The following is a 22,389-nucleotide window of genomic DNA, read 5'->3' on the forward strand; positions in this document are numbered from 1 at the left end:
GCAATGTTGAAATGAATATAAAACTACATAGATATATATATATATATAATACATATCGTATATATTTCAATATATATAATAAGATGTCATTGTTTTACTAATGAAACCAAAATAAACAAGGAATTAAAATATATTATTATTATTCTTTCTTTTAAGGTTACACGTTGATCAGCATTCATATTTATAAATTTAGGGAGACAAAAACACACGTGTTGAACAGATTATTTTATTAATTACTAATAAAATAAAACTTGACGTTTAGACCCCTGTATCGAGGTCATCATCGGAAGTGTATAAGTGTATAAGGAACCAAGCAACATGCTCTAGCCATGTATACTGGTAAACTAAATCAACGTAGTTAATTAATCCTTTTTCCTAGCCTGACCTCTAGTGATAAAAATAAATAAATAAAATAATAAAATAAAATAAAAAAATAAAAAATAAAAAATAAAAAAAAATATATATATATATATATATATATACAACTACAATAAACTGCAAAAGTCCTCATGTATTAATATTCTTCTGGATTTGTACAGTTCTGATTGTTATAATATGATTTCTTTCAGTTGCTGTTGAATGTTACAAACACTTCACCAGGTTATCTTCTTGTAGTGGGATTTTTCTATGGCTAGTTTAGGTTGTTATACAGGTTGTAGATGGGTCCTCCACATTCTTGAAATGGTTAGGCCATCATTTTTGTTGAGATTTGGGTTGTGTTTGAGCATTTCACATGCCTCTTTAAATTTTCTCTCAAACCAGGTTTTGGTGTGGTGTAGTGAGTTGGTATTTTTCCAATCAATTCTGTGGTATGTTTGGAGTGCGTGGTCAGAAAGGCCGGTTTTCCCAAAATGGAGGTATTTAATGTGTCGTTTGTGTTCGTCTTGTCTGATTGGGATAGTTCGCCCGCCCTGTTCCCCCTATGTATGGTATGTTACATGTGCATTGTATTTTGTATACCCCTGGGTGGGCTAGGTGTGGAAGAGGATCTTTAGAAGAACTGAGTAGGTGTCTTAACTTGTTTGGGGATTTAAAGGTGGTTTTAATGTTGTATTTGCATAGTGTTTTGTCTAATTTTTCAGAAATACCTCTAACATAAGGAATGGCAATAGCATTCCTGAAATTTTTTTTGTTCTTACTGGTATCTTTATGGAGGATCTTGTAAATAGTTTTTTTACTGTATCCATTTTTTATAAATGTTTCGTTGATGATCTTGTATTCCTGGTTTAGAGCTTGTTCATTAGAACAAATTGTTAGAGCTCTGTGTTTAAGGGTGCTTATGACACCTAGTTTTTGTGTTAGGTGGTGGTAAGAATTTTTGTGTATGTATTGGCCTGTGTGTGTGTAGGTTTGCAGTAAACTGAGAAGGAGAGACAGCCAGAAGGAAGATGTGGGACAAGTGTGTGTCTAGGAAAGGAAGAGAGTTGTTTTTTTCCATTTCAATGGTGAATTGGATACGTTTGTGTTGTTTGTTTAGGTGGCTAAGGAATGTATTTAGAGCTTCATGGCCGTGGAGCCAAATGGTGAAAATATCGTTGACATATCTGAGCCAAATTTTGGGCTTTAGACATGTGTTTCTAGAGCACGTTGCTCAAAGTCTTCCATATAAAACTTAGCTATTGGGGGAAAGCGGTGAGCCCATGGCTGTACCTTCTTTTTGAAGGTAAAAATTGTTTTGCCACACGAAATATCTGTACGTGGGCAAAGAGGGCCATGATGTCGTGTGGAAATATGTTCTGTAGGACAAGATAGTGTCATTGATTGGGACATTGGTGAAAAGGGAAGTTATGTCAAAGCTGACTAATAAATCTTGGTCATTGAGTATAATGTTTTTAATTTTATTAATGAAATGTTGTGTATATTTTTATGTAGGAAAGGGACTGACCTACCAATTCCTTGAGTGTGGTCGCTAATTTTTTGGCTAAGTGATAATTTGGGCTGTCAATTCCTTCAACAATCAGACGTAGTGGCATGCCTGGTTTGTGTATTTTTGGCAGGCCATAAATTCTGGGTGCACGGGCATAATGATGTATTAATTTTTTTGTTGTTTCTTCGTGCCATGTGTCGATGGATTTGATTAATTCAACTGAAAGAAAAACTGAATTAATCAAATCTGTCCACACATGGCCCTGAAGAAACAACAAAAAATTAATACCTCATTATGCCCATGCACTCAGAATTTATGGCCTGCCACAAAGTCCAAATGTTGAAGGAATTGACAGCCCAAATTATCACTTAGCCAAAAAATTAGCGGCCACACTCAAGGAATTGGAAGGTAAGTCCCCTTCCTACATAAAAAATACACACAACATTTCATTAATAAAATTAAAAACATTACACTCAACGACCAAGATTTATTAGTCAGCTTTGACGTAACTTCCCTTTTAACCAATGTTCCAATCAATGACACTATCTTGCTCCTACAGAACATATTTCTACATGACATTATGGCTATCTTTACCCACGTACTCCGCTTTGGATATTGCATTGGCAAAACAATTTTTACCTTCAAAAAGAAGGTACAGCCATGGGCTCACTGCTCCCCCCCCAATAGCTAACTTTTATATGGAAGACTTTGAGCAACGTGCTCTAGAGACAGCATGTCTAAAGCCCAAAATTTGTCTCAGATACGTTGACGATATTTTCACCATTTGGCCCCACGGCCGCAAAGTTCTAAATACATTCCTTAGCCACCTAAACAAACAACACAAACATATCCAATTCACCATTGAAATGGAAAAAAAAAACTCTCTTCCTTTCCTAGACACACCTGTCACACGTCTTCCCTCTGGATGTCTCTCCTTCTCAGTTTACCGCAAACCTACACTCACACAGGCCAATACACACACAAAAATTCTTACCACCACCTAACACAAAAACTAGGTGTCATAAACACCCTTAAACACAGAGCTCTAACAATTTGTTCTAATGAACAAGCTCTAAATCAGGAATACAAGATCATCAACGAAACATTTATAAAAAATGGATACAGTAAAAAAATTATTCACAAGATCCTCCATAAAGATACCAGTAAGAACAAAAAAGATTTCAGGAATTATTATTATTATTATTAAACAAGACCTCATGGAGTCAAAGACTCATCTAGGAGGTCCTTTTATCTTACACACACACATCTCATCATACCGTGTCTTAAACACATTCAAACTACTTGCAGACACCACGCTCTCAGGCAAGGCATTCCAATCACTCACAACTCTGCACGAAAAAAACCTGCCTCTCACTCCCTTACTCACACCCTCCTTATACAGTTTCCAGGGATGACCTCTGGTTCTCCCCTGATCTCCCACTATTCTCTGTAGAACTTCACCATTGATCCTATAACAACCCCTTACCAACTTGTAGGTCTCTATCATATCTCCCCTCTTCCTTCTCTCCACGAGACTCTGCAAATTACATCTTTTCAATCTTTCCTCATACTCAACATTCCAGAGGTTAGAAACTACCTTAGTCAGTCGCCTTTGGACCCTTTCCAACATCTCTTCATCCTTCTGAAAACCCGGTGACCAAATCTGGGCACAATAGTCCAAGTGTGGCCTAATCAAAGCCTTATACATTGGAACAAGTATCTCCCTACTTCTACATGTCAGTGTCCTCCGCATCATTCCCAGAAGTCTTTGTGTTGTCTTCACAATTTTGGCGATGTGTCCCCTAAATTTTAGATCCTTATCCACTATCACCCCCAGATCTCTTATTTCCTCTACTTCCAACAATATATTCTCACCAAGCATAAATTCTGCATCCCATCTTTGTTTTCCAAATTTTAAAACCTTACATTTTGCAACATTGAACTCACATCCCCATTTGCTTACCCAATCACTCAATTTATTCAAGTCTTCTTGCAAGGCCACAACATCTTCACTACTCTTTATGGTTCGTCCCAACTTTGCATCATCTGCAAACAACTGAATATCTCCATCCAAATCTTCACCAATATCATTAATATATAAGTTAAATAGTAATGGCCCTAAAACAGACCCCTGAGGCACTCCACTAGTGACTTTCCTTTTCCTGGGTATTGCACCCCCATACACAACTTGTTGATACCTATCAGACAGCCAGTCTCCAATCCAATGCACTAATCTAATATCCAACCCCATCTGCTCTAGTTTGACTGTCAACTTATCATGAGGTACTCTATCAAAAGCTTTTGCAAAATCCAAGTATATTACTGTGTATCCTTCTCCTCTGTCCAAGGAAGCAGTCACTTTATTGTAATAAGTAAATAGATTACTAAAACACGACCTCCCTTTAGAAAATCCATGCTGTCCATCAAAGATTATACCATTGTTGTCAACCCAACTCTGGATCCTAGTTCTCACAAGCTTCTCCAACAACTTAACCACAACACCTGACACACAGATAGGCCTATAGTTTGATGCTTGAGTTCGATCACCTCCTTTATGAAGTGGCACAATCTTGTCCTCCTTCCACTCTTTAGGAACTTGACCAAGTGCAAGACTCGTATTAAAAAAATATGTCAAGGCAGGTGTCAACTCTCTGGCACACTCCTTCAGAATACGTGGTGATATATTATCAAGTCCCACAGCCTTATTTACATCTAGTTTACTCAACTCCCCAAACACCTCTTGCTCACTTACAGTCAGTCTCTCCTCCCCATCATCAACTGCTCTTAATCTCTCCATGAAGTCACATTCACAAGATTGAAAGATCTTTATGAATTGCTCATTAAGTATCTCCACAACACATTCTGCAACAGCTGTCTTTATACCATTTCTTCCAATCAATGTCATCCTTCCATAATCATTCTTTCTTTTGCTGGCTACATATCGAAAGAACTCCCTAGGATTCTTTTTGGCTTCATTAGCTAACTGCTGTTCATACCTCTCTTTAGCTACTCTCACCAACCAAGTCACCCTCCTTGCTTGGTCTTTGTAGACCTCATGAAATTGGTTACTTCCACTTCTCTTATGCTGTCTCCACAATGCCTTTTTTTTCTGTATTGCATGCTTAATCTCTTTATTCATCCATCTCACACCTACCTTATTTAACCTTCTCACCCGTGGTATACATTTAGACATTGCATCTACTAAATAGTTTTTGAAAATCCCCCAAGCTGCATTGATCTCTTTTCCAGCTAACTCCTCATTCCATGCTACATCTGCAAGCTGTCTCCTGAGCTCTTCATAATCACCCCCCCCTTGTAGTTCCACATATACCCTTTTTTCACAGGGGTCCTTGCACTGCTGGCAACCACCCAGGTAATCACCTCATGGTCACTTTCACCAATTGGTGGATGATTTGACACCTCATTTATAATTACATCCTCCGATGAGATGACCAAATCCAAGACCCTTAATCCTCGTGTGCCCTCTGTTACATACTGTCTGAGGTAGTTATCCCTCAAAAACTCAAGAAACTCATTTTCTTTACTTCCAGTCGCTATCTCTTCATTCCAGTCTATATTGCCATAATTAAAATCACCCATAATGATCACCCTTTTCTTATTTGCTTGGCTTATTTGACTATACATTTCACTATCACCACCATCCACAATGGTGGTGATAGTGAAATGTATCCACAATACCTCTAACATAAGGAATGCTATTGCCATTCCTTATGTTAGAGGTATTTCTGAAAAATTAGACAAAACACTATGCAAATACAACATTAAAACCACCTTTAAACCCCCAAACAAGTTAAGACACCTACTCAGTTCTTCTAAAGATCCTCTTTCACACCTAGCCCACCCAGGGGTATACAAACTACAATGCACATGTAACATACCATACATAGGGGAAACAGGGCAGGCGAACTATCCCAATCAGACAAGACGAACACAAACGACACATTAAATACCTCCATTTTGGGAAAACCGACCTTTCTGACCACGCACTCCAAACATACCACAGAACTGATTGGAAAAATACCAACTCACTACACCACACCAAAACCTGGTTTGAGAGAAAATTTAAAGAGGCATGTGAAATGCTCAAACACAACCCAAATTTCAACAAAAATGATGGCCTAACCATTTCAAGAATGTGGAGGACCCATCTACAACCTGTATAACAACCTAAACTAGCCATAGAAAAATCCCACTACAGGAAGATAACCTGGTGAAGTGTTTGTAACATTCAACAGCAACTGAAAGAAATCATATTATAACAATCAGAACTGTACAAATCCAGAAGAATATTAATACACGAGGACTTTAGCAGTTTATTGTAGTTGTATTTATATATACAGGGTGTTCGGGATAAATTTGACATATTTATAATTAATTATATTTTTCCGTAAGTTACATGTATTAACACACACTTCTCTTCATTTAAAAGTTTGGACCCTTCTTCATTCATATACAAGATGTCAGAAAGGATGGATAGCTGGAACCCACCTGAATCATGGAAGAGAATAACTTGTATCATGATGATTCGTGCCCGCCATCAAAATAAGGATATTACGACTGCTGCCCAATGCTCCCTGAATACAGTAAAAACAATCAGGCATGAACTAGAGACTTGCAATGGTGACTACGAGGATGTAGCAAGAAGAAAGATCCCTAGCAGACGATCTGATTGCGTTCGTACAGCAGAATTCCTCGCAAATCTGCAGGAACAGGTGTTGAAGAACCCTGGCATTGGAATTCGGCTTTGTTCGTGGAGTTGCTAACTGTAGTCAAGCCCTAGATAACAAGGGTAGCCAATGGTAGGCCGTATGTATGGCAGCAGGATTCGGCCCCTTGCCACACCTCTGGGAAAAGTCAAAAATGGTTGTCTGAAAATTTCTACGACTTCACCAGTCCAAATGTTTGGCCTCCAAACTCCCCAGACCTTAACCCCATGGATTATTTTGTATGGGGCGCAGTTGAAAAAGACACCAATCGCACTTCCAGTAATACAAAAGCCCAGTTAATGGATAAAATTAAAACAGTTTTTGCGGCCCTTCCCAGGGAGACTGTAGCATCAGCTTGTTCGAGGTTCCGAAGCAGAATTGAAGCTGTGATCGATGCTAATGGTGGTTATTTTGAGTAAATCTTGTTGATAGTATTGTAATTAACTCTGCCTGTAATGTTTTTTTGTCAATTCATTAAATTTAATAGATACAAAGAAGATTTTCTTTTTCCTTACGAAACTGTCAAATTTATCCCGAACACCCTGTATATATATATTTTTTAATTATTTTTTTTTATTATTATTATTTTATTTATTTATTTTATTTTTTTATCACTAGAGGTCAGGCTAGGAAAAAGGATTAATTAACTACGTATATTTAGTTTACCGGTATACAGGGCTAGAGCATGTAGCTTGGTTCCTTTATACACTTGTATCCTTCCGATGATGACCTCGATACAGAGGTCGAAACGTCAAATTTCATTTTAGTAATTAATAAAATAATCTGTTCAACACGTGTGTTTTTGTGTCCCTAAATTTATAAATATGAATATTATTATTATTATTATTATATTATTATTAATCAGGCCTCCTTGGAGTCAAGACTCATCATGGGAAGTCCTTCCTAGGAAACACAGTCTATCATACCACTCCTTGAACTCATTGACTATTCTTGCTCTCACCACTCTATCAAGCAATGTATTCCACGGTTCAATCACCCTCCATGAAAAGAAACCACTCCTCACCCTCTTGCTCACAGCTTCCTTTTGCAACTTCCAGGAATGGCTATGTGTCATCACTCCTTCCTGCTGTTCCACAAGCTCCCCTGTGTCAATCCTGTAAGTACCTCTCAACGGTTTAAAAGTCTTAATCATATCATCTCTCCTTCTTTTATCTATCAAACTCTGCAGTCCATATTCCCTCAGCCGATCTGGGAAAAATTAGGCTAAACAAGTATACTGCTGGTATTGTTTGTGTACTTTTTCCCAATACAATATTCCATTGAATTTATAATGAGCAAATGGGGGTGATTGAGGAAAAAAAAGTAAGAAAATTTTTATTATGGTTTTTATAAATTTAATTAAATTTCAGCAAAATCCCTTCTCTTATGATAACACTTTTTTACAGACTCCACCATTTGCATGTGAATGTAGAAATTTGTCTGTGGTATAGCAGAATGATTGCACTTTTTTCAATTAATTTTTTTTTAAAATACAATTCTCCATGCCAAAGTGCAATGAAATATACATTGACCACCTTTGCTGCATATGTAGGAAAATCTATTGTTTCCATTAACAATCATATAACATTACACATAATTTCATGGCATGTAACTTGCATAGTTCACGGAAGCAAAAATTTATTTTTGCTTTTGCATGTTGCTTCCATGAATTGCACAATAAATGAAATTTTAAAGCAGTTTAGACATAGATGGTCTTCTGTAGATAGCTGTAACAGAATGCACAATTTGCAGGCTTAACTAACCCTCAAAGTCTAGTTACTACTAGGATATTACACACTAGGTTTCATCCAACACCTTTTGCACCAATTTGCTTATTAGGGCTCAATATTAATTTCTTTCAAAAGATTAGCTTAATATGATTATTCCAGAGTCACTAAATAGTATATTGTGAACTTAATGGTAGCACTTCAGGCAGATTCCAGTTTAGCTAACTTTGCTGCCAATATTCTGAAAGGTGTGCCTAGTGGAGTATGGCGAGTGGTATGCAGGTAACAACAGAGCAGGATGAAATTTTCCATCTGTAAGGCTTACTAAAGAACATTACTACTATATATTCACCACTCATGACCTTCCCAATTTCATCTTACATTAAATAACAACCATGAAAAGTACTGAAAAAAAAAAAAATGCAGGAAATCACATGTGGGAAAAGGCAAGTTCCAACCTTACAGATCCACTTAAAATACATGTATGTCTCGGTTCTAACCTCAATGTATCCACTTCCATCCTGTTTTCTGCCAAACAACACTAACTTTTCCACAGAAACTAAACTTTCAGCTTTTTCAAGCACTACTCATCTCAATTTTATAAATTACACACTCCTCTTTTCAATTCAAAGGTGGTATTTATGCATATGTTCATTCTGATATCCATATCAGAGAGTATCCAACTTTGAATCATCCTCTTTGATCTTCTGTACCTAAGAATCTTGTTCACCATCTATTACTAAGGATACTAAGGCAACTGATGTGAAGTCATTAGCCTCTATATACAAGTAGCCCAAGTTGTGAAGATATTTTAAGCACAAACTTTGTCCGTTTACATTTAGATAAAGGATTAAACCAAGAATATAATTTCTTGGCATATTTTAATTTATTGTTTACTATCTAGTTCGCTTAGTGTCTTTTATTACTCTCCTAATGCTCCCAACCATCCCAAGTTCTCTTCTTTAAACTGATTTTCTCCAGTTCAACTTTCCTATCAGAAAATTTATCATCTCAGCGGTTTTAGTGTTCACAATTCAAACTGTCTTGCCCATGCAGTGATCAAGTGAGTAAACACATTGAGTCATTTGTGTTTGATTACACAGATTGACTTTGAAGCCAGAAACTGCTTCACAGGCAGCACACAGTGTGCAGGTGTGTTGTTGTGCAACAGAAACCAACTGCTGTTGTGGAACAGTTCTTTCCTGAGAAGTCACATGTGGATGTACAGACATTGCATTACTCCTAAATAATACTGACTGCTCACTGTGGTATAATTCCAGCAACATCGAAAAAAACAATGACCATTGTCTAGACATGTGATTTTTGCAACCTGACATTCTTCTGCCAGGAAGAAGATGTTCCACTCCATTCCATGCTCTGGCATTTCATTTCTGTATCAAACTGAAAATACCAATTTTCATCACCAGTAACAATGATCTGGATCAACTGCATTGATGAAATTTTGACAACATGCAACCTGGTGCTCTCTCTCTGTGTGTCGTGTGCAGCACAAACCTTGAATAAATCTTCTTCTTCTTGTGTAAATTTCTAAGATTTATCTGGTCGTTTCCTTACCAACACTAAGCTGTACAATGAATAACCTAGTGGTTATTCACCAGTCATGGACAACAATTTCTCCTAGCTTTTATCACATTGTCATTTGTCCATGAAGAAACTGGCCATCCACAGCATGGTTCATCTCCCAGGGACAAACAAATTCCTTAACCAGAAAAGGAATTTGTTTGATTAATGACCTGTTTCCTTAATTCACCACTCTCTCTCTTTCATAAATATGCAGCTTCTGTAATTTCCATTATCTATGGTTATTTCCACATCAGAATTGGAATCCTTCCTTCTAAATCTGTTAAAAATCATGCTATAGCTACACAACAACTCTTCAGTCCTATTCTGAACTCAAAGAACAAATCTGTTCTACTTTCATTCATTCATTCCTTCTGCTGATATCCTTTGCAAAAGTCTTTCTTCTTATGTATTTCCTAAGTATGATCTGAAGGTCTTCAAATCCAATATTAATAAGTTACTTCTTTCTCTGCAATTTGTTGCACATCCATGATATAAGCCTATTAAATTTTAAACTTTGAGCACATCATAAATAAAGATTGGTGAGATATATTTTAATCACTCCCACATACAAGAGGCTGCAAAGCCTACAACAAATAAATGCTGTATGCTGGGAACAATAACAAATTAACTGGTTAATATTCTTCATAAAGAGCTGGAAGTCATAATTCTTGAGGGAATACTTCATGGGAAAGGCTGTCACAACAGAAATGAGGTAGACAGAATGAAAGAGAACTGGGAGTAGCTGGTTCAGTGAATCAGCAGTTCAATTGTAAAAGGATATCAAGCAACTACTGCTCATGTTGCTCTGGATTTAGAAGAAATGGATGTCAATCCTGCTGAACAACACCCACAGAAATATCTAAAGAGGAGATATGCAGAAACTGTCTGCAAGACAGTGACTGGAGAGAATGTGAGAATTGTTAATCAACCAAACTGCTTTCTCCTTTCTGAACAGAATCAAGAATTTTAAAGAGGTTTCAGAGGCACCACTCCAAATGTGAGAACAGTATTCCAAAGTTGGATGGATTTGGAATTTGTACCTAGTAAGCAACTGAAAAGATGAAAAGTAACATCTTGAGTGAAAAAGGATGCTTCTATCCCCCTCAAACTAGAATGCTACAGAAGTGCTGTGGTAATGCCAGAAAAGGTTAGAGATAAGAGGTAAGTCTAAGAAGAGCGATCTAAGCTTGACAGTTAAGCTGAGCATTGTCAAATAAGGGGGAGAAAAAGTAGTCTTTTTTACAGGAAAAAAGGACAAAACTGTGTTTTAGAAGTACTGAAGGTGACTAAGTATTGTCCTACTGCAGGATGCTCTGGAGATCAGTGTTTAGGACTAGGACACTTATTGATGATGATCTTGAAGCCCGAGATGTTTGAGGACTACAAGGTCTGTCATATAGAGCAAATTCAATCTCTCCATTAGATCATCATGAAGAAAATGGTCTCATGGCCTCAACTTATATGTAGAGGCAACACAAGTTAGAGGGTTACAAGAAGGTTCCTGGAATGACCATTCACAGTGGAGAAGTGGACTACAAGGCAACCAATGAACAGTGGGAATGCCTTTAAAAGTAAAATAAAGTAAAGATCTTTCCACTCGGTACTGTTGTGCTGTGCTGCCAAAGTACACGAGGTTGTGAATGGCTGAGAGGAGGATATTCCACTAGAAAAAACTCAGATGAGATTGTGATCTGAGTTACTAAGAGGAGGAGTGGTCACTTCAATGGTGAAGAAGACTGTTTGGAATTCTGGTTTGGAGATAAGTGATTTTAAGTCACTGCTTACAGCAAATACATCCACTTCTCTCTCTCTCAGCTTGGTCAGTGGAGTTGGAAAATAAGAATTAGAGTAGTGGACATTAAAGTCATCAAGGAAGATGACTTCACTGTTAGGGAATTTTATTTGCAGGAAATAAGACTACAAGGATAAGAAGTCAACTGTTAACTGTCAGAATTAGGAAACAGATGAATAAATCATAACTAGGCAAGTCTTAAGCCACAGAAAGTCAAAAAGGGTAGATTCAAGAATGGTATCCTCCAAAAGGGAATATTAAATCACACAAAAGCACAGTTATCAACCTTTTTTTGACAAAAGGAATCATATAATATGCGGTTTGGACAGTTAAAATGGGCTATGATTGTTAAGACAGAGATTTGAGATTTGGTCAAAAGCAGATCAGATTTGGATGTGTGTAGGTGATGGTGGTGGTGTGGTGCACATCATTTAGGTGGTTTTTATACCATGAACGTTGCTAAAGTGAATGTGGAAGAAATTTTTTTGTAAGTTTTTTTTAATTTTTTGGAGGAGAGGTTTGCATTTTATTTTAATAGCAGTGTTAAACATTTCAAAGGTAAAGAGAAAACATAGTAGAGTAGCATATTGTGTGAGGATAGACAGACTCTTAGACATGTCATCCATGTAGAAAGCATCTAATCTCCATGTCATAACACAGCCTTAACAATGCCTCATGCATACCATTACATAGCCTCACTCCAGATATGACCTGGTAGATGGCTGAAAGATTATGCATCATTTGATCAGAAAGCCTAATAAACACATTACTAGCTGGTTCAGTTTCATACACTATCTGACCTGTGGAACCACTTTACTTCTGTACTCTTGAAGTACAGCATATCCTTGATGGGTATCACACACATGGCATGTTAGAAGATATTGAACAGAAAATGGAACTCCTGTTCTATGACCAAACATGACAACAGCCACTTCAGATATCCAATAAGCAAGTGGTGGTGTTTCACTAGACAATAAAGATCATTGACCACCTAGAAAATCTGGCTAACATTTCCTCCAACTAGGAAGGTATCCTTTTACAGAAGTAATGATTCTTGCTGAAGGTGGCCAGAATCCATTTGATGGAAACAGACCACAACTCGAAAAGGTGGGGTTGACTTAACTAGAAGGGCCATATATTGTGTATCACTGTTCCATAGTGGCTAAAGTTAATGAAAATAAATTATTATTATTACATGACATCTCCAGGGAGAGCACCTATTCTACAATCCTCTGTCTCCACCGACCGCAACTACCATCATCATCTATACCAATGGCATCCACCACCACCACTAGATTTTCACAGCAAATCACAAACATCCATGCCCACATCCTTTTGGCTGGAGAACAGATACACTAACCACTCCGCCAACCAGGCCAACAATGCAATGTCAATGTTACTTTTCCACAAAAAAAAAAAAAAGGCATTTCACTCTAGCTCTGTTTTATCCCATTTTTTGAAACTTTGCCTATAGTTACTAACATTCAATTAATTGTCCTAAAGACAGTTTCTTTACCATATATAAATAGTGATTATTTTGGATGCAGAACATTTATAATTTTTTTGTTTACATAAAAAAGAGAGAATGAAAAATTTTTAGATATTTGTTATACAAAGAAAGCAGGCACAAGTGAAATTATTATTTTGTGACACCTCTAAGGAGTCCGAGGACTCATCAAGGGAAGACACCTACTCTACAACTCTCTATCTCCACCAACTATATTGAACTTCTACTGTTATCATCTACATCAACGTCATCTACTGGCCACGACTAGTATTTTTTGTCTGTAAATTGCATGTGTTCTGAAGGGCCGATTTGTTTGTATGCAGAATGATAACACCCGAGTTTCCAGGAGAAAAAAGCCCTGTTTCCTCCATATGAGATCAGCTAACTCACCTTCAACTGAAAAAGTCATATAAAGATTCCTCTCATCAAGAATAGGGTGAGGAGTGGCTTTTTTTTTTTCACGGAGGATATCGAACTTACCTTTTCTAGTCGAAGGGCACAATGTACCATCGTTTTTCCAATTGCACTACATAGGTGTTTATTTGTTATATTTAAAATCAAAGCATTATACAGGATTTAATAATTCTATAAAAGTTCTCAGTGATAATTCTGAATGCAAGGAAACAATTGTAATTGATTACAATTGGAGGCTCCTGAATAAAGTTTTAATTACAATAATCACTTTTATTCATTTTTTTTCAATGATATATGCAAAAAAGCATGAAATGTTTTAAACTAATGAAAATAATCTGGATAGTTACACCACTAATAAATAATTATATTCAAGTTTCACTTGTCAAGGAGAGAGAAAATCAGTAATTAATCAGATTTTTATTAAAAAGTTAATTATTGGCGAAGTTTTTATATGACTCAAACTCTCCAAAGATTGTAAAGTTATAAACCTATAGCGCATTAGTACAATGGGTAAGATAAAGATTTTTTCTATTTTTAAATAACTTTATATATTTTTTATATTTTTATTTAATATAATTTATATATATTTATTTATTTAATTATTGATTTCATTCACATTTATATCAATCTCTGGCACACACAAGCAGGTTTTTTCTCCCGGAATCTTGGGTTTTTTTCATCTTATAAACTCAAGAAAATTTAACGTAGAACCCACATTGTTTCATACAGTGACATATTCTGTTAGGGTTAGGTACCAAGAGATGGCAGCACTTGTTTGTCAGGCTATTCATCAGTGGCTGCCTATAATCAGTGATAGTCATGGGCCAGCTATCTCTAATTGGCTACTGGTGGAGATTGAACTGCACACTCGTGTCCAAAAGCTAGATAGGGTTAAAAGGCCTAGCCTACTCCCTATAAAGGGAATAAAAGACGTTAGCTTATTATTTATTTTCATTTATATAGATATATTTTAAAGATTATTTTATTAATTTATTTTTATTAATAAATTTATTAAATGCATCTATTTTATAAATATTTATATACTGTTTTTTATGAATACTAATTATAGTTAGCACCGTATTTAACTTTCCTATTATGGAAACAATAATCGATTTCTAGAAAAAATAATTATGGATACCATATGCTATCAAACAAATGGCTGGCAGAAATAATTTGCAACTCTCCACATATATAAAAAACAGTATAATCATAATTTAAAATAAAACAAAATTTAATTACCTCTGCATTCTCTCTGAATTTCTGTGTAAATACTTGATTCTGTAATTTTTCTTGAATACTTAAGAAGCCTATCCTCTCTAAAACCAAAAATAAAACTGAAATCTATAAATAATATACTGTACAATGTTTTAAACATGATATATATCATAACTGATATATATCAGTTTTACATAAATGAATCATACAACAATCAATAAACAACAGATGTCAAATGCACTGGAAATAGCTGAGTTATTCGGAAAAGTAGATATTTTTAACAGATGACCCATTAGTTTTCATTTCTCTGTAAACAGAACCAAATCTGGATGAAAAGAAGAGGTGGAAGAAGGAGATTCATTAAAAAATTGCAAGAGCTTGATACAAACATAGCAGTAGGTTTGGATGAGATAACAATAAGCATGCTAAAGAAGAGTAATAAAGAATTAGGTATGCCAAGCTAACCTGGTTGTTTCATTTAAGTCTCAACATGAACATGATTCATTCCCAATGAGTGGAGGGCAAGATAATTCCACTACACAAAAGTGAAGTTAGAATGGATACATCCAATTATAGAGCAATCCATATCTCTAGAATAATTAAAATATTAGTGAAACTGGCAAGAAATTACATCCAGAGATGGGTGGATAAAACTTTGATCTTTTATAGAAGACAGTATGGCTCTATTAAAGACAGGTTTATTAATGTACTCACATTTTACAACAGAGTAATGGTAGAGTTGGATAAGAGGAATGGATACACAATTCTTTTAGATTTTTCCAAGGCATTTAAGAGAATTGCACATAGGAGATTATTATACAGACTCACCAGGATGGGTATGCAAAGTAGGCTTGGGGCATGGATAGTGGGTAGAGCTCAAGATAGTAAAGCACTTGCTTAGTATGCAAGAGATACTCGGATCAATGCATCTAAAATAAAAAATAAAAAAAATACGAGAAAATACAATGGGTACTGTTAATGAATTGCAGCCAAATAAAGAGAAGGAAATCAGGAACAAAGGCATATTAAGCAGTTCATATGAATATTCTGGTGTGTTAGAGGAGCAAATAGGGCTAAATATACTGTTACAGCTGTAGACCTGGAGGGAAAGAGACAGACAAGGGATGATGTGAAAATGTGTATCCGTAAATTAATATGCGTGCTGGTAGTAACATGGCTTCAATTATGGAGACACAGATTGGAAGAAGGAAAGATCACATGATAGGAAGGAAATTAAATTCAGACACCTACTGAGATAATTACTTTAAGCACATGTGATGCAGGGAACTCAGGATATGAGAATATTGGATCGAGTCATGAATCAGAGTATCTTTCCTTAGCCAAAGCGTCAACACTGCTCCAATTAGAAAGAGTGATCGTTAAGTCTTCAGTTGGAAGGTTGCAAAATGTGTAGTTTTCAATTAAGAAGAGATATATGCAGAATACAGTGCAGGTGATTATGACAAGCTTAGGAGGCAGCATGAAGCAGTGCAATGGCACGAGAATGCAGGGTAAGAATGTAAGCAGTGTAGTGATAGATAAGAAGTATCTAAAGGAAGTGATATCAGACTGTATATTCAAGGTCAAGGGGATAAATCATATAGGAGTCAGATGGATGAGTAGTATCAATAAACAGGAGCAGAAAAAAAAAAAGCTCTGGAGGATATATAAGAAGAAAGGTGATCAGAAAGCTCATGAAAGGATTAGGCAGGAAAATTAATCAGCAGTAAGGAAAGCGAAATCAGATTATGAGAAATTAGCCAAACAGCCCAAAGAAAATACCATACAATTCTTTCCTATGTGACAAGTAAAAGAAAGAATGACTACAGAAGGATGTGCTGATGGTAAGCAATATGACAGAAGTATTTAAAATAGTTGAGTAAATGAGTGACCATTTTGCAAGATTCTATCATCCAAGGGAGGATACTGTTGTGACAGATGCAAAAGGAAATGATATGTGAGAACAGAGGTTCAGGAATTCAAAGAACTTAGGATATTAGAGAGCCTTGATGCGAATACAACCATGGAAACAGATGGGATATCAGCTGGTATATTAATTTAAAGTCTCTGCTCTGGTAAAGTCCCAAGGGAGTGGAAGGAGAGAAAATAGTTCCAGTATAAATCTTTGTACATTGGAACAAAAAATGGCAGCAAACACCAGTTAGTATCTCAGGAGTGCTGGTGAAAGTATTAGAAATCTTGGCCAAAGACAGGATTTAAGCGTCTCCGTAGCGCAATTGGAGAATGACGGTACGTTGTGCCCTTCGATTAGAAAAAAAGTTCGATTCTCATTGTGATGGGAGGAATCTTTATATGGGCATTTTCAATTGAAGGTGATTTAGTCAATCTCATATGGAGGTAGCAAGTTTTTCATCCCACATACAGACAAATCGGCTCTTCAGAACACATGCAAATTACAGACAAAAAATACTAGTTTTGGTGGGCAGTAGATGGCATTGATGTAGAGGATTGGTAGTAGAGGTTCGGTGTAGTAGTGAAGACAGAGAGTTGTAGGTGTCCTCCCATGATGAGTCTGCGGACTCCTTGGAAGTGTTACGAATAATAATAATAATTTGTAAATGGGTAGATACCATTCTTCTTATTGTGCTATCTTCTATCGAAGGTCAGCGCGACCATCTTGGCGAACAAACTGCGCTCTTGTGCTAATCTGAGCAGTTGTGCACTGCTCTTTCCTGTCCATGTCTTGATGTTGTCAAACCATGATATTCTTTTTCTTCCTCTAGTTCCTTTGCCATCAATTCTTCCTACCAAAATAGTTTGTAGAAGTTGATATTTGCTGTTTCCCATGATGTGGCCAAGATATGTTTTTCGTTTCTTGATTATTTGTACAAGATGTTTAGCTTTGTCAATGGATTTTAAGACATCTTCATTGGTAATTTTTTCTGTCCATGATATCTTTAGCATTCTTCTCTATAGCCACATCTCAAAGGCTTCGATTTTCTTGATGGTTGTCGCCTTCAATGTCCATGTTTCAACTCCATAGAGAAGAATAGACCACACGTAGCATTTCAGCATTCGGCATCTGACTTCCATGTTTAGGTCTTTATTGCAGAATAGTGTTCTCATTTTCATGAAGGACTGCCGTGCAACTTCAATCCTTGTCTTCATATCTATTTCTGGATCCCACCGTTCATTAAGCCAGCAACCAAGATATTTATATCTTGACACATGATCAATATTTTTCCCATTGAGTGTCAGTTTCATTGATGAGGCTGGATGTTTGCTGATGATCATGTATTTTGTCTTGTTGATGTTTATATTTATTCCCATTCTTTGGCTTTCTATGTATACTCTGTCAATGAGTTTTTGGAGATCCATAATATTATCTGCAATTAGCACGGTGTCATCTGCATATCATAGGTTGTTAACAATCTTTCATTTATTGTGATTCCCTCTGGACATTCTTCCAATGCTTTTTTAAAGATTACCTCTGCATATATGTTGAACAGGAGTCGTGAGAGCACACATCCTTGTCTCACTCCTCTTTTGATGTTAACATCACTGGTGGTAATGTTGTCTAATTGAATGGTAGATGACTGATTCCAATACAGATTTGTTATTAGTCTTATGTCTTGTTCGTCTAGCCTTATTTGTTGAAGGACTTCTATTAAGTTAGTGTGTTTGACTTTGTCGAATGCTTTTTCAAAATCTATGAAACACATAAAGACAGATTTCTGTCTTTCTATGCATTTTTGTATCAATATTTGGGTACAGAAAAGGGCTTCTCTAGTACCAAAACCATTCCGAAAGCCGAATTGTGTTTCACTTAAGAGTTTCTTCACTTTTTCTATAAATGCGATTCTGAATTACTTTCAAAAATATTTTTAGTGTTTGGCTCAATAGACTAATAAGTCGGAAGTCACCACAGGAATTCGCTTTGGGTGTTTCTTTGGGACAGTGATAAATGTAGATTTGAGCCAATCTGAAGGAAATTCATCACTTTCATATAATTTATTAAATAGTTTTTCAAGAAGTTTGATGTTATCTGGTTCTATTAATTTTAAAAATTCTGTTTGCACACCATCTGGTCCACCGGCTTTTCCTGTTTTACTTGTTCGTATAGCATTCTCTATTTCACATTTCATGATTGCTGGTCCTTGAATGTTATCTTTTATATTTATAGGCTTCTGTCTAGTATCACTGAAACGTTCTGTTACATATTTTATCCAAATCTGTGCTTTATTCTCTTCTTCTAGAACTATTTTTCCATTTTCATCTCTTAGAGACACTATTTGCTATTTCCTCAGATTTCTGGAAATTTCATTGATTTTCTTATACATATTAAAATTATTTTGTCATGTTGTACCATCATTTTTTATTTTGGTTTAACCAATAAGAATACAATTTGGTCGGCTAAATCCCAAATTGCCAGCCCATCCTCGTTCGTTCAGTATCAAAGTAGATACCCAACAGGGTGCACCACGAGAAGGTGAGGATTGGACATTAGGTCAGAAGCCCTGGTCAGTTCTCTGCATTCCTTTAAAGGCTATGTGAAGGTCTCCTCTCAGTTATACAGCTTTAACCCTTAAGCACCCCATAAAATACTTTCTGTATTTTATAGACTAAAATACAGAAAGATTATTGAAAAGAAAATAAAAGAGTTTGAAAACAGGAATCAAACCTTGGAGATTCAGTGGCAAACTCTGAAGAAAACATTGATTGATTCTGCCAGAGAGGCATGTGGTGAGGTTGTGTGCAAGGATTAAAAAATCAGAACTCCCCGGTGGACACAGGAAGTTAAAGAGGCAGTGAAGGAAAAGAAGAAAGCATATCAAAAGTTCCTGGCAAATAAGTCAGCTTTTACTCTTACAGAATACAGAGACAAATGTAAGAAAGCTAAACAGTGTGTAAAACTAGCTAAACAAAAGTCATGGGAGGACTTTGGGCAAGAATATAGAAAATAAATATCAAGAAGGTGGCAAAATATTCTGGAGGTTGTTGAAGAAGCTTAGGAATGGAGGAAAGAGTGCTAAAAGGAATTAGAGATGATAAAGGTGACATGAAAACAGGAGAAAAAGATATCCTTGAAGTATGGAGTAATTACTTTGAAAAACTGCTAAATGAAACAAGCAGTGATGACAGCACAGTGATAAAAAACACTGACCAAGCATGCAGTCAGGAATACATATCCATACTTGAAGTAGAAAAAGCCATCAAAGGCTTGAAATGTGGAAAGGCAGCAGGAGTAGATGATATTCGACCAGAAATGCTGAAGTATGGTGGTATAAGTCTTACAGTGGCTGCACTGCATAGTTCAGAAAGCCTGGACAGAGGGACGAATTCCCGATGATTGGAGTAGAGCTCTCATAGTACCCATATATAAAAAAGGAAATAAAACTGAATGTGAGAATTACAGAGGTATTTCCCTACTGAGTGTTCCTGGCAAGTTCTATGCAAGTATACTTGAGAAACGGTTGAGAAGAATTGTGGAAGAAAAGCTTGGTGAAGAACAAGCTGGATTCAGGCCAAATAGAGGCTGTCAGGATCAGATCTTCACTTTACGACAAATAGTCAAGAAAGCATGGGAATATAACAAAGATCTGTATTTAAGTATTGTCGATTTGGAAAAGGCATATGACAAGGTGCCAAGAGAGAAGCTATTCAATACGCTACAGTTATATGGTGTCAATGGGGCATTATATCAAGCAATACTTAGTCTTTATTTGAGTTGTAAATCAGCAGTTAGAATTGAAGGAAGTACAGGAAGATGGTTTAATGTTAAATCTGGTGTGAGACAAGGATGTACATTATCCCCTCTGTTATTCATTATCTATATGGATCACATTATGAAGGAATGTGGTATTAAACCTGATATCAAAATTGGAGATGTTAATGTCAGCTCTTTGCTTTATGCGGATGATGTTATACTTCTAAATAAATCCGCTACAAGTCTGCAAGATTCTCTGACTAAATTGAATAGCTGTTGTAATAGATATGGTATGAAGGTCAGTAATAAAAAGACAAAGACAATGAAAATAGGCAGAATCATTGAAAATGTCAACTGTGTTGTGAATGGAGAACCTGTGGAACAAGTAAAACATTTCAGCTACTTAGGCATGATTTTTACTGAAGATGGTAAATTAAATATAGAAATAGACAACAGAATCAACAAAGCTGGTATGGTGGGAAGTCAATTGAATAAATTCATATGGAATAGGAAAGAAATTAGTCGGAACACTAAATTAGCTGTATACAAGACAGTGTTCAAACCAGTTTTAACTTATGGATCTGAGAGCTGGGTCAGAAGTAAAACACTTGACCAAAGACTAGAGACCGCAGATATGAGAGTCCTGAGAAAGATTAGAGGCGTGAACAGATGGCATCAATGGCAATATCATATTAAAAATGAGGATATTAGGAAAGAACTTGACATTGTCAGCATCCAGGAATACGTTAGCAGAGCTAATCTCAGGTGGAATGGTCACTTAAATAGAATGGGAGTGGAAAGATTAGCAAAACAAGTGTTCTCTGCCAGGTTGGCAGGAAAACGACCCAGAGGAAGACCAAGATTTAGGTGGATTGATACGGTACAAAGTGCCTTAGACGATAGAAATATAAGATCTGATAATGTTGGAGTCTTGATAAGTAACAGACTAATTTGGAATAAAATTGTAGATAGGAAGTTAGTAATGATGTAATTTTTTCATGTAGTACTGTCATATCCTGTACACCCCTTGAGGATACATGGCAGGAATTTGATGATGATGATATTGAAATTATCATGTTTCTTCTGAAGCAGTTCAATTTCAGTACATAAATTTTTCATCCAATTTTCCTTGGCTTCTTTTATTTTTTTCTTGATGATGTTATGTGTTTCTGTATACTACCTGGCTAGATCTTTGTTTTTGTATATTCTTCTTGTATCAATAAGAGAAAGAATCTCATCTGTCATCCATTCCTGTTGTTTTATATTATTCATATAACCTACTTCTTCAATACTTATTGTTACGATGGCATTCTTTAAGCTATTCCAAAGAGATTCCACACTTTTATTCTCTTCTATGTTAATCTGTTGTAATCACAGGTTAAGCTGTGTCTTGGCACTTTTGTTTATGTTCGGGTCTTACAGTTTTTCTACATCAATTTTCTTTTTCTTCTTTTGTGATTTTTTAGCTGATTTTAATCTAAGACGTACTTCTGCAACTATGGTATTGTGGTCTGATGAGGTTATCTGCTCCAGGATAAGTCTTTGCACTCTTTATACTACTGTGGAATCTTTTATTTATCAGTATATAATCAATTTGATTTCTAACAATGTTATGTTGGTTATCTTGAGGCGATGTCCAAGTGTACAGTCTTCTGGGTGGAAGTTTAAACCAGGTATTTGCTATTGTTAGATCTTCTTCCTGACAGAACTGGACTAGGCGATCTCCTCTGTCATTTCTGGTGCCTAAGCCATGTTCGCCAACAATTTCTCCATCATATCCTCTTCCCACTTTTGCATTGAAGTCACCCATCACTATGTTTATATCATGTTTCTTTGTTAGGTTTTTAATCTCTTTTAGGTGTTCATAAAACTCTTCAACATCTTCACT

At 36.2% G+C, this 22,389-nt stretch overlaps 1 protein-coding gene across 1 annotated transcript in view; it reads right to left on the reverse strand.

Moving 5' to 3' along the window:
* LOC150100034 (sterol O-acyltransferase 1-like) overlaps positions 1-22,389 on the reverse strand; it is a 296,476-nt gene that overhangs the window by 262,254 nt on the left and 11,833 nt on the right. Inside the window, exon 2 of the mRNA XM_090402947.1 lies at positions 14,858-14,934. Within this exon, the coding sequence (XP_090259073.1) occupies positions 14,858-14,934 (77 nt within the window). The remainder of the gene's footprint in view (positions 1-14,857; positions 14,935-22,389) is intronic.

This window comes from Typopeltis vanoorti, chromosome 13 (assembly GCF_054136105.1).
Source record: "Typopeltis vanoorti isolate ZY-2024b chromosome 13, IOZ_Tvanoo_1.0, whole genome shotgun sequence".
NCBI classification, from domain to species: Eukaryota; Metazoa; Arthropoda; class Arachnida; order Uropygi; family Thelyphonidae; genus Typopeltis; species Typopeltis vanoorti.